Source organism: Hypanus sabinus, chromosome 6, assembly GCF_030144855.1.
Source record: "Hypanus sabinus isolate sHypSab1 chromosome 6, sHypSab1.hap1, whole genome shotgun sequence".
In the NCBI taxonomy this organism is placed as follows: domain Eukaryota; kingdom Metazoa; phylum Chordata; class Chondrichthyes; order Myliobatiformes; family Dasyatidae; genus Hypanus; species Hypanus sabinus.
In genome coordinates this window covers 110342820-110358605 of record NC_082711.1, presented here as the reverse complement: position 1 = coordinate 110358605, position 15786 = coordinate 110342820, and the positions used below count along the sequence as shown (strand labels likewise).

The 15786-nt window shown below is 45.3% G+C and overlaps 1 protein-coding gene across 3 annotated transcripts in view; it reads left to right on the top strand.

Annotated features, from left to right (window-relative positions):
- Positions 1 to 15786, top strand: part of LOC132395750 (cryptochrome-1-like) — a 160460-nt gene that overhangs the window by 26058 nt on the left and 118616 nt on the right. For all 3 annotated transcript variants that reach the window (XM_059972727.1, XM_059972726.1, XM_059972728.1), the window contains exons 3-6: positions 7837 to 7979; positions 8796 to 8980; positions 12587 to 12675; positions 13567 to 13707. In XM_059972727.1, the coding sequence (XP_059828710.1) occupies positions 7837 to 7979; positions 8796 to 8980; positions 12587 to 12675; positions 13567 to 13707 (558 nt within the window). The remainder of the gene's footprint in view (positions 1 to 7836; positions 7980 to 8795; positions 8981 to 12586; positions 12676 to 13566; positions 13708 to 15786) is intronic.

Sequence of the window (15786 nt, the reverse complement as noted above, 5' to 3'; positions counted from 1 at the left end):
GACCACAGCCCTCCATATCCCTCCAATCCATGTACCTTTCTGAACTTTAGATGTTGAAATCAAACCCAAATACATTACTTCTACTGGCAGCTCGTTCTACACTCCAACCACCCTCTGAATGAAGAAGATCACGTCATGTTCCCCTTAAACATTTCGCCTTTCACCCCTAACCCATGACCTCTAGTTCAAGTCTCCCCCAACCTCAGTGGAAAAAGCCTTGCTTCAATTTACCTTGTCTATAGCCCTCGTAACTTTGTATACCTCAATGAAATCTCCCCTCATTCTCCTGCGCTACAGGGACCCTACTAGATATTATTGAATACTTACTAGTCATGTAGTATTCTCTTTATCAAATCTGCAGTGCAGCACCTCATTTCTTTTCATTTCTGTTTTCCTAAACATCTTGTATCAAGAATATTTAGATGTCAGTCCTGTCCTGTGTCGAGCTAAGTCCTTGTAATTGCCACAATATCATAATTAAAGGCTATTTTATGCAGCAACTCAACCATTTAAACACCACCTCAAAACCTGTTTATTTAACTAATGTCTTCTTGTCTTTTATTTTCATGTTTGTGTTTTATATCTGTAAAGCACTTTGAACGGTATCGCCTGTATGCAAAGTAACCTATAAATATGCTCTCACTGAGTAGGTTTCGTGTCTTCATACACGTGCACGGTAAAGCTCTTAGACCTTCACGTACCCTTGGTCTGATTCCATTTAATGCTGTGCTTATTTGTTTCTCATCTAATCCTTTCAGCACCTTGTCGGCCCTGGCTAAGTCTCCGTCCCGATTTCCATCATTGTGCAGATTAAGTTCAAGTTTACTGTCATCTGACAGCACATGTATACAACCAAACGAAACAACGTTCCTCCCAACCACAGTGTACCCACAAAACGTATATCACACACAGCACATACAACAAAATGTTACCGTAAATAAGTTGATAAAGTATAATTCAAAATTCATGTCAAACCTGCAGTACAAATAAACAGTGAACAGTTCACTGTCCTGGTGACAAGACCTCGGTGGTGGCAGGGAGCCTGAGGGAGGAAGCTGATACCCAGTCTGGCCGTCTGATGCTACTGAACCTCCTTCCTGATGGTAGTGGGTCGGGGGGTGCCAGGGATCCTCAACAATGCTTTAGGCCCTTTGCCTGCAACGCTCCCGGTAAGTGTCACAAATAGGGGGAGGGAGCCCACAATAATCCTCTCGGCAGTCTTTACTATCCTCTGTAGAGTCTTGTGCCTTGCAGCTTCCGTACCACACAGTGAAGCAGTCGGGCAGGACGTTCTCGGCGCTCCTGTAGAGGGTTGTTAGAAAGAGGGTGGGGAACCTGGCCACAGCAGCTCTCGGAGCAAGCTTTGGTCCCAGAACCAGTTTCAATCCCCACTTGTTGAAAGCCCTCCTACATGATCCCTTTAGCTGCACACCCCTCCGCTTCATCTTTCTGTCACGATCAACTGGTTGCTTAATGTCATGGCCAGGCGCAGGGTCGAGGTGGGAGGATTTGAGATAAGGTCCCACTATTTACTAAATTGCTCCCGATGGTGTGAGCCTCAAATAGCCTCTGACAACCCAGACCAGCTCCTGCCCTCCACGTGTGGCTTAGTGACTAAATCCGGCAGAACTGTTTCTACTGACAGGAGCAGGGCAAAGGCAGGTTACTGGCACCTGAAGTCCAGTCGCTTTGGGCAGATGGGGCTCATCAGCCATGGTTGGCAGCTCATCTGGGAGAAGGAAACCTCTGACCTCAAACCTCTGCTGCCTTGCAGCTACACCCACTCACGGGGAAAGCTTCGGGAGTAAACCCGGGGGTGGGGGGAGTCTGGAGCTGGAGTCCCTCAGGCAGTTCCACATTGAGGTCGACACTGAGTGCCAACTCCTGCAATGTTGCTGGTGCCAAACTTTATCAGTCTGTTGTTCCTTAGGATTCATCAGCTGCATGGGGAGGGGGAGCCTGCCATGTGGGCAACAGCTTCTCTCCATATCGTACTGCCCTGGCTTGCGTATCACATAGACAGCTAGGATGCAGCATCCATGGTCAACCCCAACCAATGGAGGGCCTCATATGTTAGTACTTTATAAGTGGCATTGGCTGTGGGGGTGATTTCTCTCTTTTGTCCTGAACTTCAATCTTGTTGGCTCCAGAATTACTCCTGTGAGCCTCCAGCAAAGATACCCATCCTTTCCTCAGCAGCACAGCAGTGGAAACTGTGAGCAGCTTCAGACTTCTGGGAGTGCCCATCACTCACAACCTGTCATGGTCCCAGATCACATCCTACACAGTCAGGAAAGCTCACCAACGTCTCTCCTTTGAGGAGGCTGAAGAGAGCTGGACTTCGCACATCCATACTCACACCATTCTGCAGATGCACAGCAGAGCGCGTCACTGCTTGGTACGGAAGCTGCTCTGTGGTGGACAGAAGGCCCTACGATGGGTGGTCAAACCTGCCCAGTGTATCAGCAGCACCAGCCTACCCGTCATCAAGGACTTTATACAGAAAGGTTCCGGAAAAGGGCCAGTAACATTGTGAAGGATCCCACCCAACCTGCTCATGGACTGTTTGTCCCACTCCCTTCAGGGAGGAGGTTACACAACATCCACACCAGGACCACCAGACTCAAAAACAATTACCTTCCCTAAGCAGTAAGGCTGATCAACGCCTCCACCCACTAACCCACCTCTCCACACCCCTAACCACTACTACTGTATCATTTCCTGTCAGTCACCGTATGTACAGACACTCATGTGTCCAGAGTCACTTTATGGGCATACAATTAATCTCTGTATATAAGCTGTCTTTTTGAGTTTTTTTAACCTTATTGCGTTTGTTGTTGTACTTTTTTTTGGCTGCATCCAGAGTGACCATTATCTCATTCTCCTTTATACTTGTGTACTGGGTATGATATTAGCCGATCTCGAATCTTGGACATATCCTTTGGAATCGCAGTCGTGGGTCACATATGCTTTTACAACACTTGTCCCAGCTCTTCACATCCTTTTGATCACTATAGTCAGTATAACTATTGATCCCTCTGTTAAAAGTTTTCCAAAGCCACCAAGGCAATTCCGTATGGATTAGAGATGAGGCCACTGGTATTTTAGCCAGTGTCTGTGTAAAATCGGAGGTACAAAGGGTCTTGAGAGTCCTCGTGCAGGATTCCCTGAAGCTTACTTTGCTGGCGCAGTGGTACTGAAGGCAAGTGCAATGTTGGCATTCATTTCGAGAGGACTAGAATATAAAAACAGGATATGGTGCTGATGCTTTAAAAAGCATTGGTCCGATCAGACTTGGACTATAGTGAATAGTTCTGGGCTCCTCTTGGAGAGGGTCCAGAGGAGGTGCAAGCGACCTATTGCAGGAATGAAATGGTTAATGAATGAGGAGGATTTGATGACTGTGGGCCTGCCTGTACTCGCTGGGGTTTAGAAGAATAGGGGGCTTCTCATTGAAACTATGAAAGGTCTCGAGTGAGTGGATATTTCCTATAGCGGGCGAGTCTAGGACCAGAGAACACAGTAGAGGGAAGTCTGTTTAGAAAAGAGGGGAGGAATTCTGTAGCCAGAGGTAAGTGAATCTGTGGAATTCATTGCCACAGACGATTGCTGAGTCCATGTCATTGGGTGTATTTCAAGCAGAAGTTGATAGGTTCTTGATTAGGAAGAGCATCAAAGGTTATGGAGAGAAGGCACAAAAATGTGATTGAAAGGGGTAATAAATCAGCCATGATGGAATGGCAGAATCGACTCAGTGGCCCAAGTGGACTCATTTTGCTCTTATGTTTTAAAGGTTGACGGCCATAGGAGTAGTTGTCCAATCACTCGATTCGAGTATGATGCTCTCCTAAGGGGGTGTCTGTTAGTGGGTTTTAAGGTGGCTTTAGAGGCCGATCTGGGATCCACATATTGTGGTGCAATGTGGGCAATGGCTTATTGGAGAATGTCTGTGCATGACTTTGTTTAACGTTGGGTGGCTGATGCATGGGCAGCCACCACACGATCAGGGTCCAGTGGTGTGGAACGCAAGATGACTGGGGGCCCTTCACTGCTGCAGCCTTCCTCTGTCTTCATGGCCATTGTGACGTGTCTTCATCTTCCGCCAGCTCCACCATTGAGTTCTTGATTGGATCACTCTTTGTCTGGACCCTCCCCGTTTACCTGGCCAAGCTCCAGACGGTATCGCTCTCGGTAACTTGTCATGGTGACAAGGTGTTGGACCCTGGAGAAATCCCTTTGTAATTGGTGAAGCATTATCCCATCATCTGCATCTACCAGGAGTGCAGGTACCTGCCTTACTGAGGTAGAACACAACGCCTTTGATATTTGCTGGATCAAATCACTTTGCAGCCACCTTCTTGCATGACTTGAAACGAAACTCTCTTCTGGATTCTGGTAACATTGCAGTGGCCTCCACAGAGCCAACCAAAGCTGGTATTTTCTGTTTTTCAAAATGTATTTTTACAATCGCAAGACCTTGCTGGACATTGAGAACTGAAAGTACTCCCAAGTCAGTGAGAACTCGTTGGTGAAGAAACGGGAGGAGCTGGACTCAGCATTGCTGCCTGCTATAGAAAGGAGTCAGAGTCAGTGTGTCGTCCAACAGCGAGCGACTGTCTTAGATGTTTTCCTTGACCCCGTAGGACATTGGGAATGTGGAATTCTGCAAGACCAGTTCACTGGTCTGTTGGCGGGACCGATGGCGAAGGAGCTGCCTGGCCTCATGCCACGGTGTGGCCTGTCTGCAGCTGCCCGGGTGGGAAGTGTTGGAGGTGGTGTGGTGTGGTGTGGCCTCCATGTCAGTGTTCACTCTGTGGAAGGCATGTTGGGTTACTTTTTCCCTGACTTGCTCTTGCCAGCAGTATTTGTGGATTCAGGGGTTTGGGCTGTATACTGTTGTGTCACTGTATTTCACTGCTATCTTATACGTGCTATATGAGCTTTCATTTGATTGTTTACATGGGCACTCACGTATGGTTGAGTGATAGTTAAATTTGAATTTGAACATCCAAACTGACCACTGAAGCATCAGTCTGACATGGAGTACCCAGAAACGTAATTCCTCTCATGTCTTTCACCCTAGTTTGTTACCAATTGGAACAAAACTGATGCACATTTCTTGCATAAATTGTACTAATCTTTCAAAAGGTCCACTAAAATCCATCGAGCCGAAGCCAGGGACCCATTAGGGACATTCAAAAAAAAAACTCTTAGAAAGGCACAAGGATGGTCAAAAAATGGAGGGTTATGGGGGAGGGGAGGGTTAGATTGATCTTTGAGTAGGTTAAAAGGTCGGCACGACATCTTGGGCCAAAGGGCCTGTACTATGCTGGCTGGATGTACGTATGTTGTGGATAGTACCGAACAATTGTAATTGATTTTTTTTTAAAAATCTTGGTTAAACCAACCATAGAGCTAGAAACATAATTTTAAATATTCAAAGAATTTTAAAAAGGTTTCTAATTCAAATTGGTTCCAGTTTTTACTCTTAACTCTTTTGCTGGTCACCAAGTCAACAGTTAAGTTGCTTACTGCCCATCACACTGCCATTCAGGGCCGCAGGTGGTGTTCAGGGAATCCTTCATCGTGTCAGTAGCTTTCTTTTGATTTTTCACTGCTGTCATTCATGCAAAACCCGAGTGGGTACTCAGGAATACCTCAGATGGAGAAGGATTCTTCATTGCTGTTTCCGTAACAATTTTGTTTTACCAGTCAGGGTTGTTAGCCCTGCGCTGAAACCTCAAACCTGGAGGTCTTGTGGACCACTCTTAGTTGACCTCCACCCTTTGACCTGTTTGGCATGGGTAGCATAAAGCCCTGACTCCGACCAAAGTAGCCCTCTGGGTCATTGGGGCACACAAGCCTCCAAACCCTACAACAAGGTCCAGCTCCAGATTTTTCCTCAGGGCTTATTCCCGAAACCTTCCCCATCAGTGAGTACAGCCACAAGACAGCGGAGGTTTGAGATCAGAGTTTTCCTTCCAGATGATCTGTCAACCACAGCTGATGAGCCCCATCTGCCCAAAGCGATTGGTTTTAAGGTGCTGGTAACACGTACAACAAGCTGGAGGAACTCAGCAGGTCGGGCAGCATCCATGGAAATGAACAGTCAATGTTTTGGGCCGAGACCCCTCCTCAGTCCTGACGAAGGGTTTCGGCCCGATACGTTGACTGTTCATTTCCACGGATCCTACCCGACCTGCTGAGTTCCTCCAGCTTGTTGTGCCTGTTGCTTTGACCCCAGCATCTGCAGTGTACTTTGTGTTTAAGGTGCCAGTAACCTGCCTTTGCTCCTTCTCCTGTCAGTAGAAATGGTTCTGCCAGGATTAGTAGCAAAACCACATGTGGAGGCCATTTGCTGGACCTGGTTGTCCAACCTTAAAGAATCAGCACTTATTGGGCAAGATTTTTAAAAATGCACATTTCAGGAATTAAGTGTTTAAGGTCTTGAAAGTCAAGTTCAAGTTCTCGTTTATTGTCAGTCAACGGTGCATGTGTGTACCGCTAAACTAAACCAAGTTCCACAGGACCAAGGTACGTAAACTTACACATGAAGTAATATTCCCACTAGTAAATTAGCATATAATAAGGTACATATATGATACAAGTTTAAAAAGTAAATGGTATAATGCTGCTGGTGTTTCCTCTGTGATGGGACCTGGGTAGTGGCAGGGAGTTCGGGAGTCTTGTGGCCTCGATGAAAAAGGTAGTTTCACTTCTACTCAAAAGTTGTTGGAAAATGCATGAACATGCACCTTGGTAGTAGAAATAAATGTGCAGACTAAGGAAGAAAATCCAAGAATCTGAGATGCAGAGGGACTTGGGAGTCCTTGTGCAGAACATCCTGAAAGTTAACTTGCAGGTTGAGTCAGTGGTGCGGAAGGCAAGTGCCATGTTAGCATTCATTTCAAGAGGTCTAGAATACAAGAGCAAGGATGTGATGGGAGGCTTTATAAGGAATTGATGAGGCCTCACCTTGAGTATCGTGAACAGTTTTGGTTCCCTCATCTACGAACAGATGTGCTGGCATTGCAGAGGGTCCGGAGGAGGTTCACAGGGATGATTCCCAGAATGAAAGGTTTATCATACGAGGAATGTTTGATAGTTTTGGGTCTGTACTCACTGGAAATTTAGATGGATAAAGGGGATCTCATTGAAACCTTTCGAATGTTGAAAGGCCTAGACAGAGTAGATGTGGAAAGGATGTTTCCCATGGTTGGAGAGTCTGGGACAAGAGGCCACAGCCTCAGGATAGTGAGGTGTCCTTTCAAAACAGAGATACGGAGACATTTCTTAAGCCGGAGAGTGGTGAATTTGTGAAATTTGTTGCCATATGCAGCTGTCGAGGCCAGGTCGTTGGGTGTATTTAAGGCAGAGATTGATAGGTTCTTGATTAGATATGGCATCAAGGGTTACGGGGAGAAGACCAAGAACTGGGTTGACGAGGAGATGAAAGAAAGGATCAGTCATGAGTGAATGGTGGAGCAGACTTGATGGGCCAGATGGCCTAATTCTGCTTCGATGTCTGATGGTCGAACAGTCCTTGTCCTAATGCTGCAGTACCTCCTGCCTGATAGTGGTGGTGGGGGGGGTGAGGTCAAAGGGATTGTTAGACGGATGGGAGGGATCGCTGACAATGCTAAGGACCCTGCATTTACAGTGCTCCTGATAAATATCTCTGGATAGAAGAGAAACAGCAATGATCCCCGAAGCAGTCTTCAGGAACTTGCATTCAGATGCCTTGTAATTCCTGTATCAGATTGTTCAAAAAATATAATTTTGAACTTTTATTTTTGTATTTATTATTCACTAACCTTTCAAATTGTCATGCGACAGAAATGGAACATCAATCGTTTAACATTCGAGTACGATTCTGAGCCTTTTGGCAAGGAACGCGATGCAGCCATCAAGAAGCTGGCCAGTGAAGCTGGAGTGGAGGTCATCGTCAAGATTTCACACACGTTGTACGATTTGGACAAGTATGTGCAACTAAATATTTACACAGATGTAGAGAATTAAATGATATTGTAAAGTTAACATTGAACAAGGGGGCAGAATAAATGGAATGTGAGCCACACTCAGGGTGGAGGAACAACACCTGATATTCACTCTGGGTAGCCACCAACCTGATGGCATGAACATTGATTTCTCTCTGCTAATGCCCCTCCTCCCATTCTTACCCCATTCCTTATTTATTTATTTCCCCCCTCTTTTTTTTCTCTCTCTGTCCCTCTCACACTCACTCCTTACCTTGCACGTTTGACTGAATCAGAGTCTGGTTTACTGTCACTGGCCTACACCATGAAATCTGTTAATCTGCAGCAGCAGTACACTGCAATAAAAAGTAATTACAATAAGTGTGTGGGTGTATGCACGCACACTCACACACGTGTGTGATTCAGTAGTGCAAAAAGAGAGGGAAAAAATTACTGAGGTCATGTTCATGTGTTCAATGTCCATTCAGAAATTGAATGGCAGAGGGAAAGAAGCTGTTCCTGAAACGTTGAGTGTGTGCCTTCAGGCTCCTGTGCATCCTCCCTGATGGTAGCAATGAGAAAAGGGCACGTCCTGTGTGACGGTGGATGTCTCATTTTTTTTTTGAGACATTGCCTTCTGAAGGTGTTCTGAATGCTCTGGAGGCTGGTACCCATGGTGGAGATAGAATGACAATAAATTTAAGTCTGAATTTATGTAGAGCAGATAATTGACTTTCAAGTTAAGTATCGACAGATCAGATAAAATGAATGCGGACCCAGTTGTGGATTATTTTTGCTATGTTCATGTTATTTTTGCAGAATAATTGAGTTGAATGAAGGGCAACCACCATTAACCTACAAACGATTCCAGACACTGATCAGCCAGATGGATCCACCAGAGGCACCTGTAGAAACAATCGATCAAGGAACTATTGGGAAATGCACAATACTGGAGCTCAATGAGCACAATGAAAAATATGGAGTCCCATCACTGGAAGAACTTGGTATGCCTGACGTACAGGTGCACTCTGTTGTTGAGAATGACCTTTTGCCTTTCTGTCAATCTACCAGTAGGCCATAAGTCTCAATCCTATTCTGCTACCTTTTCCTCATATCCTAATCGAGAACCCACTTTAAATATACCCAATGACTTGGCCCCCACAGCCGCCTGTGGCAGTGAAGTCCACAGATTCTCTACTCTCTGGCTAAAGAAATTCTTCCTCATCTCTGTTCCAAATGGACATCTTCCTATTCTGAGGCTGTGCCCTCTGGTCCCACTGTAGGCCATGCTTTCTTCTTGCTGCTGCCATCAGAAAGGAGGTTCAGGAGCTTCAGGGCTCACACCACCAAGTTCAGGAACAGTTATTACCCCTCAACCATCAGTCTCTTGAACCAGAGGGGAAAACTTCACTCAACTTCAACCACCCCATCACAGAACTGTTCCCACAACTTATGGACTCACTTTCAAGAACTCTTCCTCTCATGTTCTCAATATTCATTGTTTATTTATTTATTTATTATTATTTTTTTCTTTTGTATTTGCCCAGTTTGCTCACTGTTGCACCTTGGTTGTTTGTTGGCCCTGTTGGGTGCAGTCTTTGATCGATTCTATAATGGTTCTGGATTTACAGTGACTGTAAGGAAACAAATCGCAGGGTTGGATATGGTGCATACAGTACGTACACTGGTAAAGGTTCAAAGTACATGTATGGGCTACAACTTGGGAATTCATTCTCCCACTGGCAACCCTGAAACAAAGAAACACCGTGGAACCCGTTTAAGAAACCATCAAACACCCAATGTGCGAAAACAGAACAAATAGCACAAATAGTGAAATAAAAACGTACAACACATAGAACATCAAACCAGGAGTCTGGGAGTATTCCCTTTAGTTCAGTTCAGCGCCATGCCCCTAGCCCAGGGAAGTTCTTCACCAAAGCGCCCCAGTCCGCAAAGTGGTCAAACCACACAAAAACAACTAAACAAGTCCTGGAGTAGATCCACCATGAACCTCAAAGTCCCCCAAAAACAAGTCCACAGCTGATCAATGTGGATCCCAAGACTCGTCCACTTTCCTCTGACAGCAGCTAGCGAGAGTGGGGGGAAGACCGGTCAAACACAGGTGGATGGTGATGAACACCTGCCCGTCCTCCGCTCTCACCCTCATTGACTTCATCCTTTCTTGATTCCTCGTTTGGAGAGGAGCAATGGAGTCAGTTGTGGGCTCCGGGCTGCACACCACACTCCCAATGTCACGGAACTCCCCTCAGAGACAGCAAAGTGCCCCAAAACACACCATCAAAATGTAAATCACAGGCTCCCGTCACACGCAGCTTAGTCGTAGAATCATATTTGAAAGAAGAGTAGTTTTGTGAACTGTCTGCAGGACATCACCATTGTTCACTAGCACTATCGTGTCTACACTATAAATTTAATTTGAAGTTTAAACTTTATAGCAAACATCCTCCCAACATCCACTCTATCTAGGCTGTTCAATATTTGAAAGGTTTCAATGAGATCCATATGAATAACATGTAGCAAAGGTTAGTGTAACTTGGTTCAATAACGTTCTTTGATGTCTATGTTGGTCAGGGGATTAACTGTTTCAGAATCAGAAGCAGGTTTATTCTCGCTGACATATGTCATGAAATTTGTTGTTTTGCTGCAGCAGTACAGACTGATTTGTAAAATAAAGAGAGCAAAATAGTGAGGTAGTGTTCGTTGGTTCATGAGTGTGGAGAAATCTGCCGGTGGGGAGGAAGAAGCTGTTGCTAGGTCATTGATTGTGTGTCTTCAGGCTCCTGATGGTAGCAATGAGAAAGCGGGTATGTGCTAGGTGGTGAGGGTCCTTAATGATGGATACCACCATCCTCTGCAGGTGTCCTCGATGCTGGGGAGTCTGTTGCCTATGATGGAGGCTGACTGCATTTTCAACATTGTGCAGCTTTTCCTGATTGTGTGTAGAGTGGCTCCTCCAACCGACCATGAACAAGGTTACCTGTAATGGAAGTGGAAATGGTGCCACGTCAAAAGGGACAGCCCATCTAAATCCACTTGATTCTTGCAGAAAGTTTGAAATTTAAAGTAACACACACACACACACACAAAATGCTAGAGGAACTCAGCAGGTCAGGTAGCATCTATGGAGAGGAATAAACTGCCAACGTTTCAAGCCAAGACCATTTTCAGGACTGGAAAGCGAGGGGGAAGATGCCAGAATGCAAAAGTGGAGGGGGGGAGAGGGAAAGGAGGACTAGCTAGAAGGTGATGGGTGAAGCCAGATGAGTGGGAAAGCTGTAGCGCTGGGAAGGAAGGAATCTGAAAGAGCAGATCTAACCCTTGATAAAGTATTAGAGATCGCAGCTCTAATCCTTGCTGTGTCTTCACCATTTCCTCTGACCTTCCATTCTCTGAGGCAGAGCGTTCTGCCCCCTTTACTCACTCCCTCAGTGGTTCCTTTGTCCATTTGTCCCTCCTGGCACCTATCTCTAACTATACAATTGGCCAGAATTTGTGGCAATTATAAGCATAGGCTGATTCAGTTAAATTCAGGTCTAGGTGAGTGACGTACACTCAGTGAGTGTATGTACATGGTCTTCTGTGGCTGTAGCCCATCCACTTCAAAGATCAACATGTGTGTTCAGAGATGCTCTTCTACACACCAATCGTTATCAAATAACGTGTGGTTATTTGAGTTATCTGAACCAGTCTGCCCATTCTCCTCCACCCTCTCTCATTAACAAGGCATTTTCACTCACAGTTCTGCCACTTACTGGCTGTTTTTAGTTTTTCACTCCATTCTCTGTAAACTCTAGGGACCATTGTGCATAAAAATCCCAGGAGATCAGCAGTTTCTGAGATACTCAAACCACCCCATCTGGCACCAACAATATGGTCAAAGTCACTGAGATCACATTTCTTCCCTGTTCTGATGTTCGGTCTGAACAACAACTGAACCTCTTGACCATGCCTACGTGCTTTTGTGCATTGAGTTGCTGCCACATGATTAGCTTATTGGATATTTGCATTAATGAGCAGATGTACAGGTTACATAATAAAATGGCCACTGAATGCATCAATGACTGGGACCTCCCTATGGTAATATAATCGACTGTCAGGGGCAGGCGGCCAGGGCTTTCATGTTTGACGTAATCTGTCTGTCTTCTGGTTTATTGAAGAGGATTAAGGTAGATCCTGACTATCAATTGTTTCGGGATAACATTGGAAGTCTTTGGGTGTATTGTAACAAAATTGAATTGGGAGAGGTTGTTTGGCCAATGGAAGACTTTGATAGCTGTTGAGATCAGACAACAGGAGGCAAAGTCTATCAATCAGTATAATCCCAAATCAATAATTGGCCTTATCAAGTCAGTGAGTATATTCAAAGTGGAGGTTGATAGGTTCTTGATTGTCAAAGGTTACCGGAAGAAGACAGGAGAATGGGATTGAGAGGGATAATAAATCGGCCAGAAGAAGACTTGATGGGCCAAATGGCCAAGTTCTGCTTATATGTCTTATGGTCTTATCCCAAAGCGAAGCTCAAACTATATTAATTTAACCATGGATATTTGACTGAATATTAATTGATTGCTTGACGTTTGTCATAATAGGTTTTGATACTGAAGGTCTGAATCCAGCTGTGTGGCCGGGTGGAGAAACCGAGGCTCTAACTCGTCTGGAAAAACATTTAGAACGAAAGGCAAGTAACTTTTTTTTTGAGGGATTACTTTCAGCTTCCTCAATATTGGGAGCAGTACTTAGCTTAGCTCAGTAGTTTGTGGGACAGGTGGGATAATGCTAAAGGCCCATCCATCCCACAATCACTTTGACCCCACCACCATCAGGCATTGGGACAAGAGCTGTCAGGATGGGAAACCACTTCTTCCCCCAGACCGTAAGACTACTGGACTCTGCCACCCCCCCCCCCCCCCCGTTCCTTTGTGTATGAAGCACCAGGAGCATTATGCTGTTTACTTTTTAACTTGTGCCGTAAATGCACCTCATGCTGAATGTCGATCTTCTGGAATATATTTTAATGTTTGCTAATTTATTTGTGTGTGAGTTGTATTTATTTATTTAGAGAGGGTGGAATGGCCCCTTTCAGCCTTTGAACTGGACATCCGGCAACCCCGGACAAGCAGGATTGAACCCTAACCTAATAAAGGGACAATTTACAATGACCAATTAACCAACTGACAAGTACATATTTAGAGTGTGTGAGGAAACCAGAAGGATTGGAGGAAACTGTGCATTCCACAGGAGGGGGGTGTAAAGTCTCGTTACGGTGGGTGCTGGGATTGAACTCTGAACCCCAGTGCCCCGAGCATTGCTCTAGCTGCTGCACTACCATGGTGCCCACTGTGTTTGGCACCTCAGTCTGGAGGAACTTTGTTTCGTTTGGCTGTATACGTGTGTACAGTTGAATGACAATAACCCTGAGCTGTCCCAGTGAACAAGGTTGAGAGAGACTCCCATGGGAACTGGGTGAAGTTTGTATGAGTGCCCAGCTGTGATTTAAGAGGAGGCGGAACATTGGTAAAATATTTGAACTTTGATATTACAATGTTTTGATCATCTACATCTCTTGCAGGCGTGGGTAGCGAGCTTTGAGAGGCCCAAAATGAATGCCTTTTCACTGCTGGCAAGTCCCACAGGGCTCAGTCCTTATCTCCGATTTGGTTGTCTGTCCTGCCGCCTCTTCTATTTCAAGCTAACAGATTTGTATAAAAAAGTAAGTTAAGACTGCATCTTATTATAAGATCATTAGTGATAGGGGCTGTCCCCAACAATTTGAGATCAAAGTAAGTGTATTTTTCAGTGCCTGTGTGTCACCTCTGGGATTCATTTACTTGGGGCATTCAGAGAAAATTGACGAAATGCAGCAGAATGTATGAAAATTATACATAAACGAAGAGAAACAATCAATGTGTAAAGTACAAATTGTGTAAAATGAACAAATAAATAATACTGAGAGCTTTAGTTGTAGAGTCCTTGAAAGTGGAATTTGGGTTGTGGAAAAAGTTCAGTGTTGTGGTGAGTAAAGTTGTCCACACTGGTTCAGGAGCCTGATGGTTGAGGGGTAATAACTCTTCCTGAACCTGCTAGTGTGGGATCTGAGGCTCCTGTAACTCCTACCTGATGGTAATTGTGAGAAGAGAGCGTGGCCTGGATGGAGGGGATCCTTGATGGGTTTCTCTTTCTTGGGTGCTCCCTGTCAATGTGCTCAGTGGTGGAGAGGGCTTTTCCTGTGCTGGACTGGGCTGTGTTCACCATTTTCACGGGCTTCTCTGTTCCTGAGCGTTGATGTTTCCATACCAGACTGTAATGCAGTCAGGGTGCTCTCCAATGCACATCTTTAGAATCACTTTGAGGTCATGGTATACCAATAGTATTCAAGTATAATGCTTCCCCGAATCTCTTGGAAACAGGGAAAAACGACGTGAGAAAGTGTGTGTGTGTGTGTGTGTGTGTGTGTGTGTGTGTGTGTGTGTGTATACACTATTTTAAGAGCAACACACACAAAAGGCTGAAGGAACTCAGCTGATCAGACAGCATCGATTGAAATGGTTCGGGTGGAGGTCCTTTACCAGGACTGGAAAGGAAGGGGGAAGGAGCCAGAATGAGAAGGTGGGGCAGGGGAAGGAGGACAGCTTGGTTGACAGTGGGTGAGACCAGGCGAGGGAGAGGAGGATGGGTGGAGTGAGAAGCTGGAAAGTGGTAAGTGGGAAAGGTAACAGGCTGGAGAAGGAAGAACAAGAAGGAATTGTTATTGTAATGGTTAGTATATGGGAATAGTTCTCATTCAACCTGAGTACTTTGATTAATTTTGGATAAGAACATCACCCCACATAGATTTTTGTTTGAAAGTGCTGGATTTTACCCCCACATCAAATGCAGTGCTTTTGAGCTGAGTGCAAAAATAGAAGTCAGAACGTTCACATTGCATACTCTGACGATTGCAGATTTGAGTAAAGTTTTTGTCCCTATTCCCGTATAGTTACCTGGGAAGAAGGCACTGGAAGAGTGGCAGTGGTTTTAAACATTTGCCGTTGCTGCCTTCCGTCTAATTATCCCTGCTCATTGTAACAAACTAAAATGTAAATATTAATTCTATTCGTCATATGCAGACTGAAACGTGCACTGAAGTGTGTCGTTTGTGTCAAGTTGAGGAGGATTGTGCTGGGAGCAGCCTGCACGAATCAACACACTTTCTCTGCCAACGTAACATGTCCTTAAGACCATTACACTGCCAGATGTAGGAGCAGATTAAGGCCATTTGGCCCATTGAATCTGCTCTGCCTATCCATCTGGCTGATTTACTATCCCTCTCAACCACATTCTCTTGCCTCCTAACTGTAGCCTTTGATACCCTGACTAATCGAGAACCTAGCAACCTCGGTTTTGGCTTCCGCAGCCATCTGTGGCAATGAATTCCACAGAGTCATTACCATCCACCTCAACTCTGCCCTCCCTCCATCCTCAGGCTGTGCCCTCTGGTGCTAGACTCACCTACTATAGGAAACATCCTCACCACATCCACTCTATCTGTATCCTCTGATCCTAGACTCACCCACTATAGGAAACATCCACTCCACTTCCACTCTATCTGTGTCCTCTGGTCCTAGACTCACCCACTGTAGGAAACATCCACACCACATCCACTCTATCCATATCCTCTGGTCTCAGACTCACCCACTATAGGAAACATCCTCACCACATCCTCTCTATCTGTATCCTCTGGTCCTAGACTCACCCACTATAGGAAACATCCTCTCTATCTATGTCCTCTGGTCCTAGACTCCCCCACTAT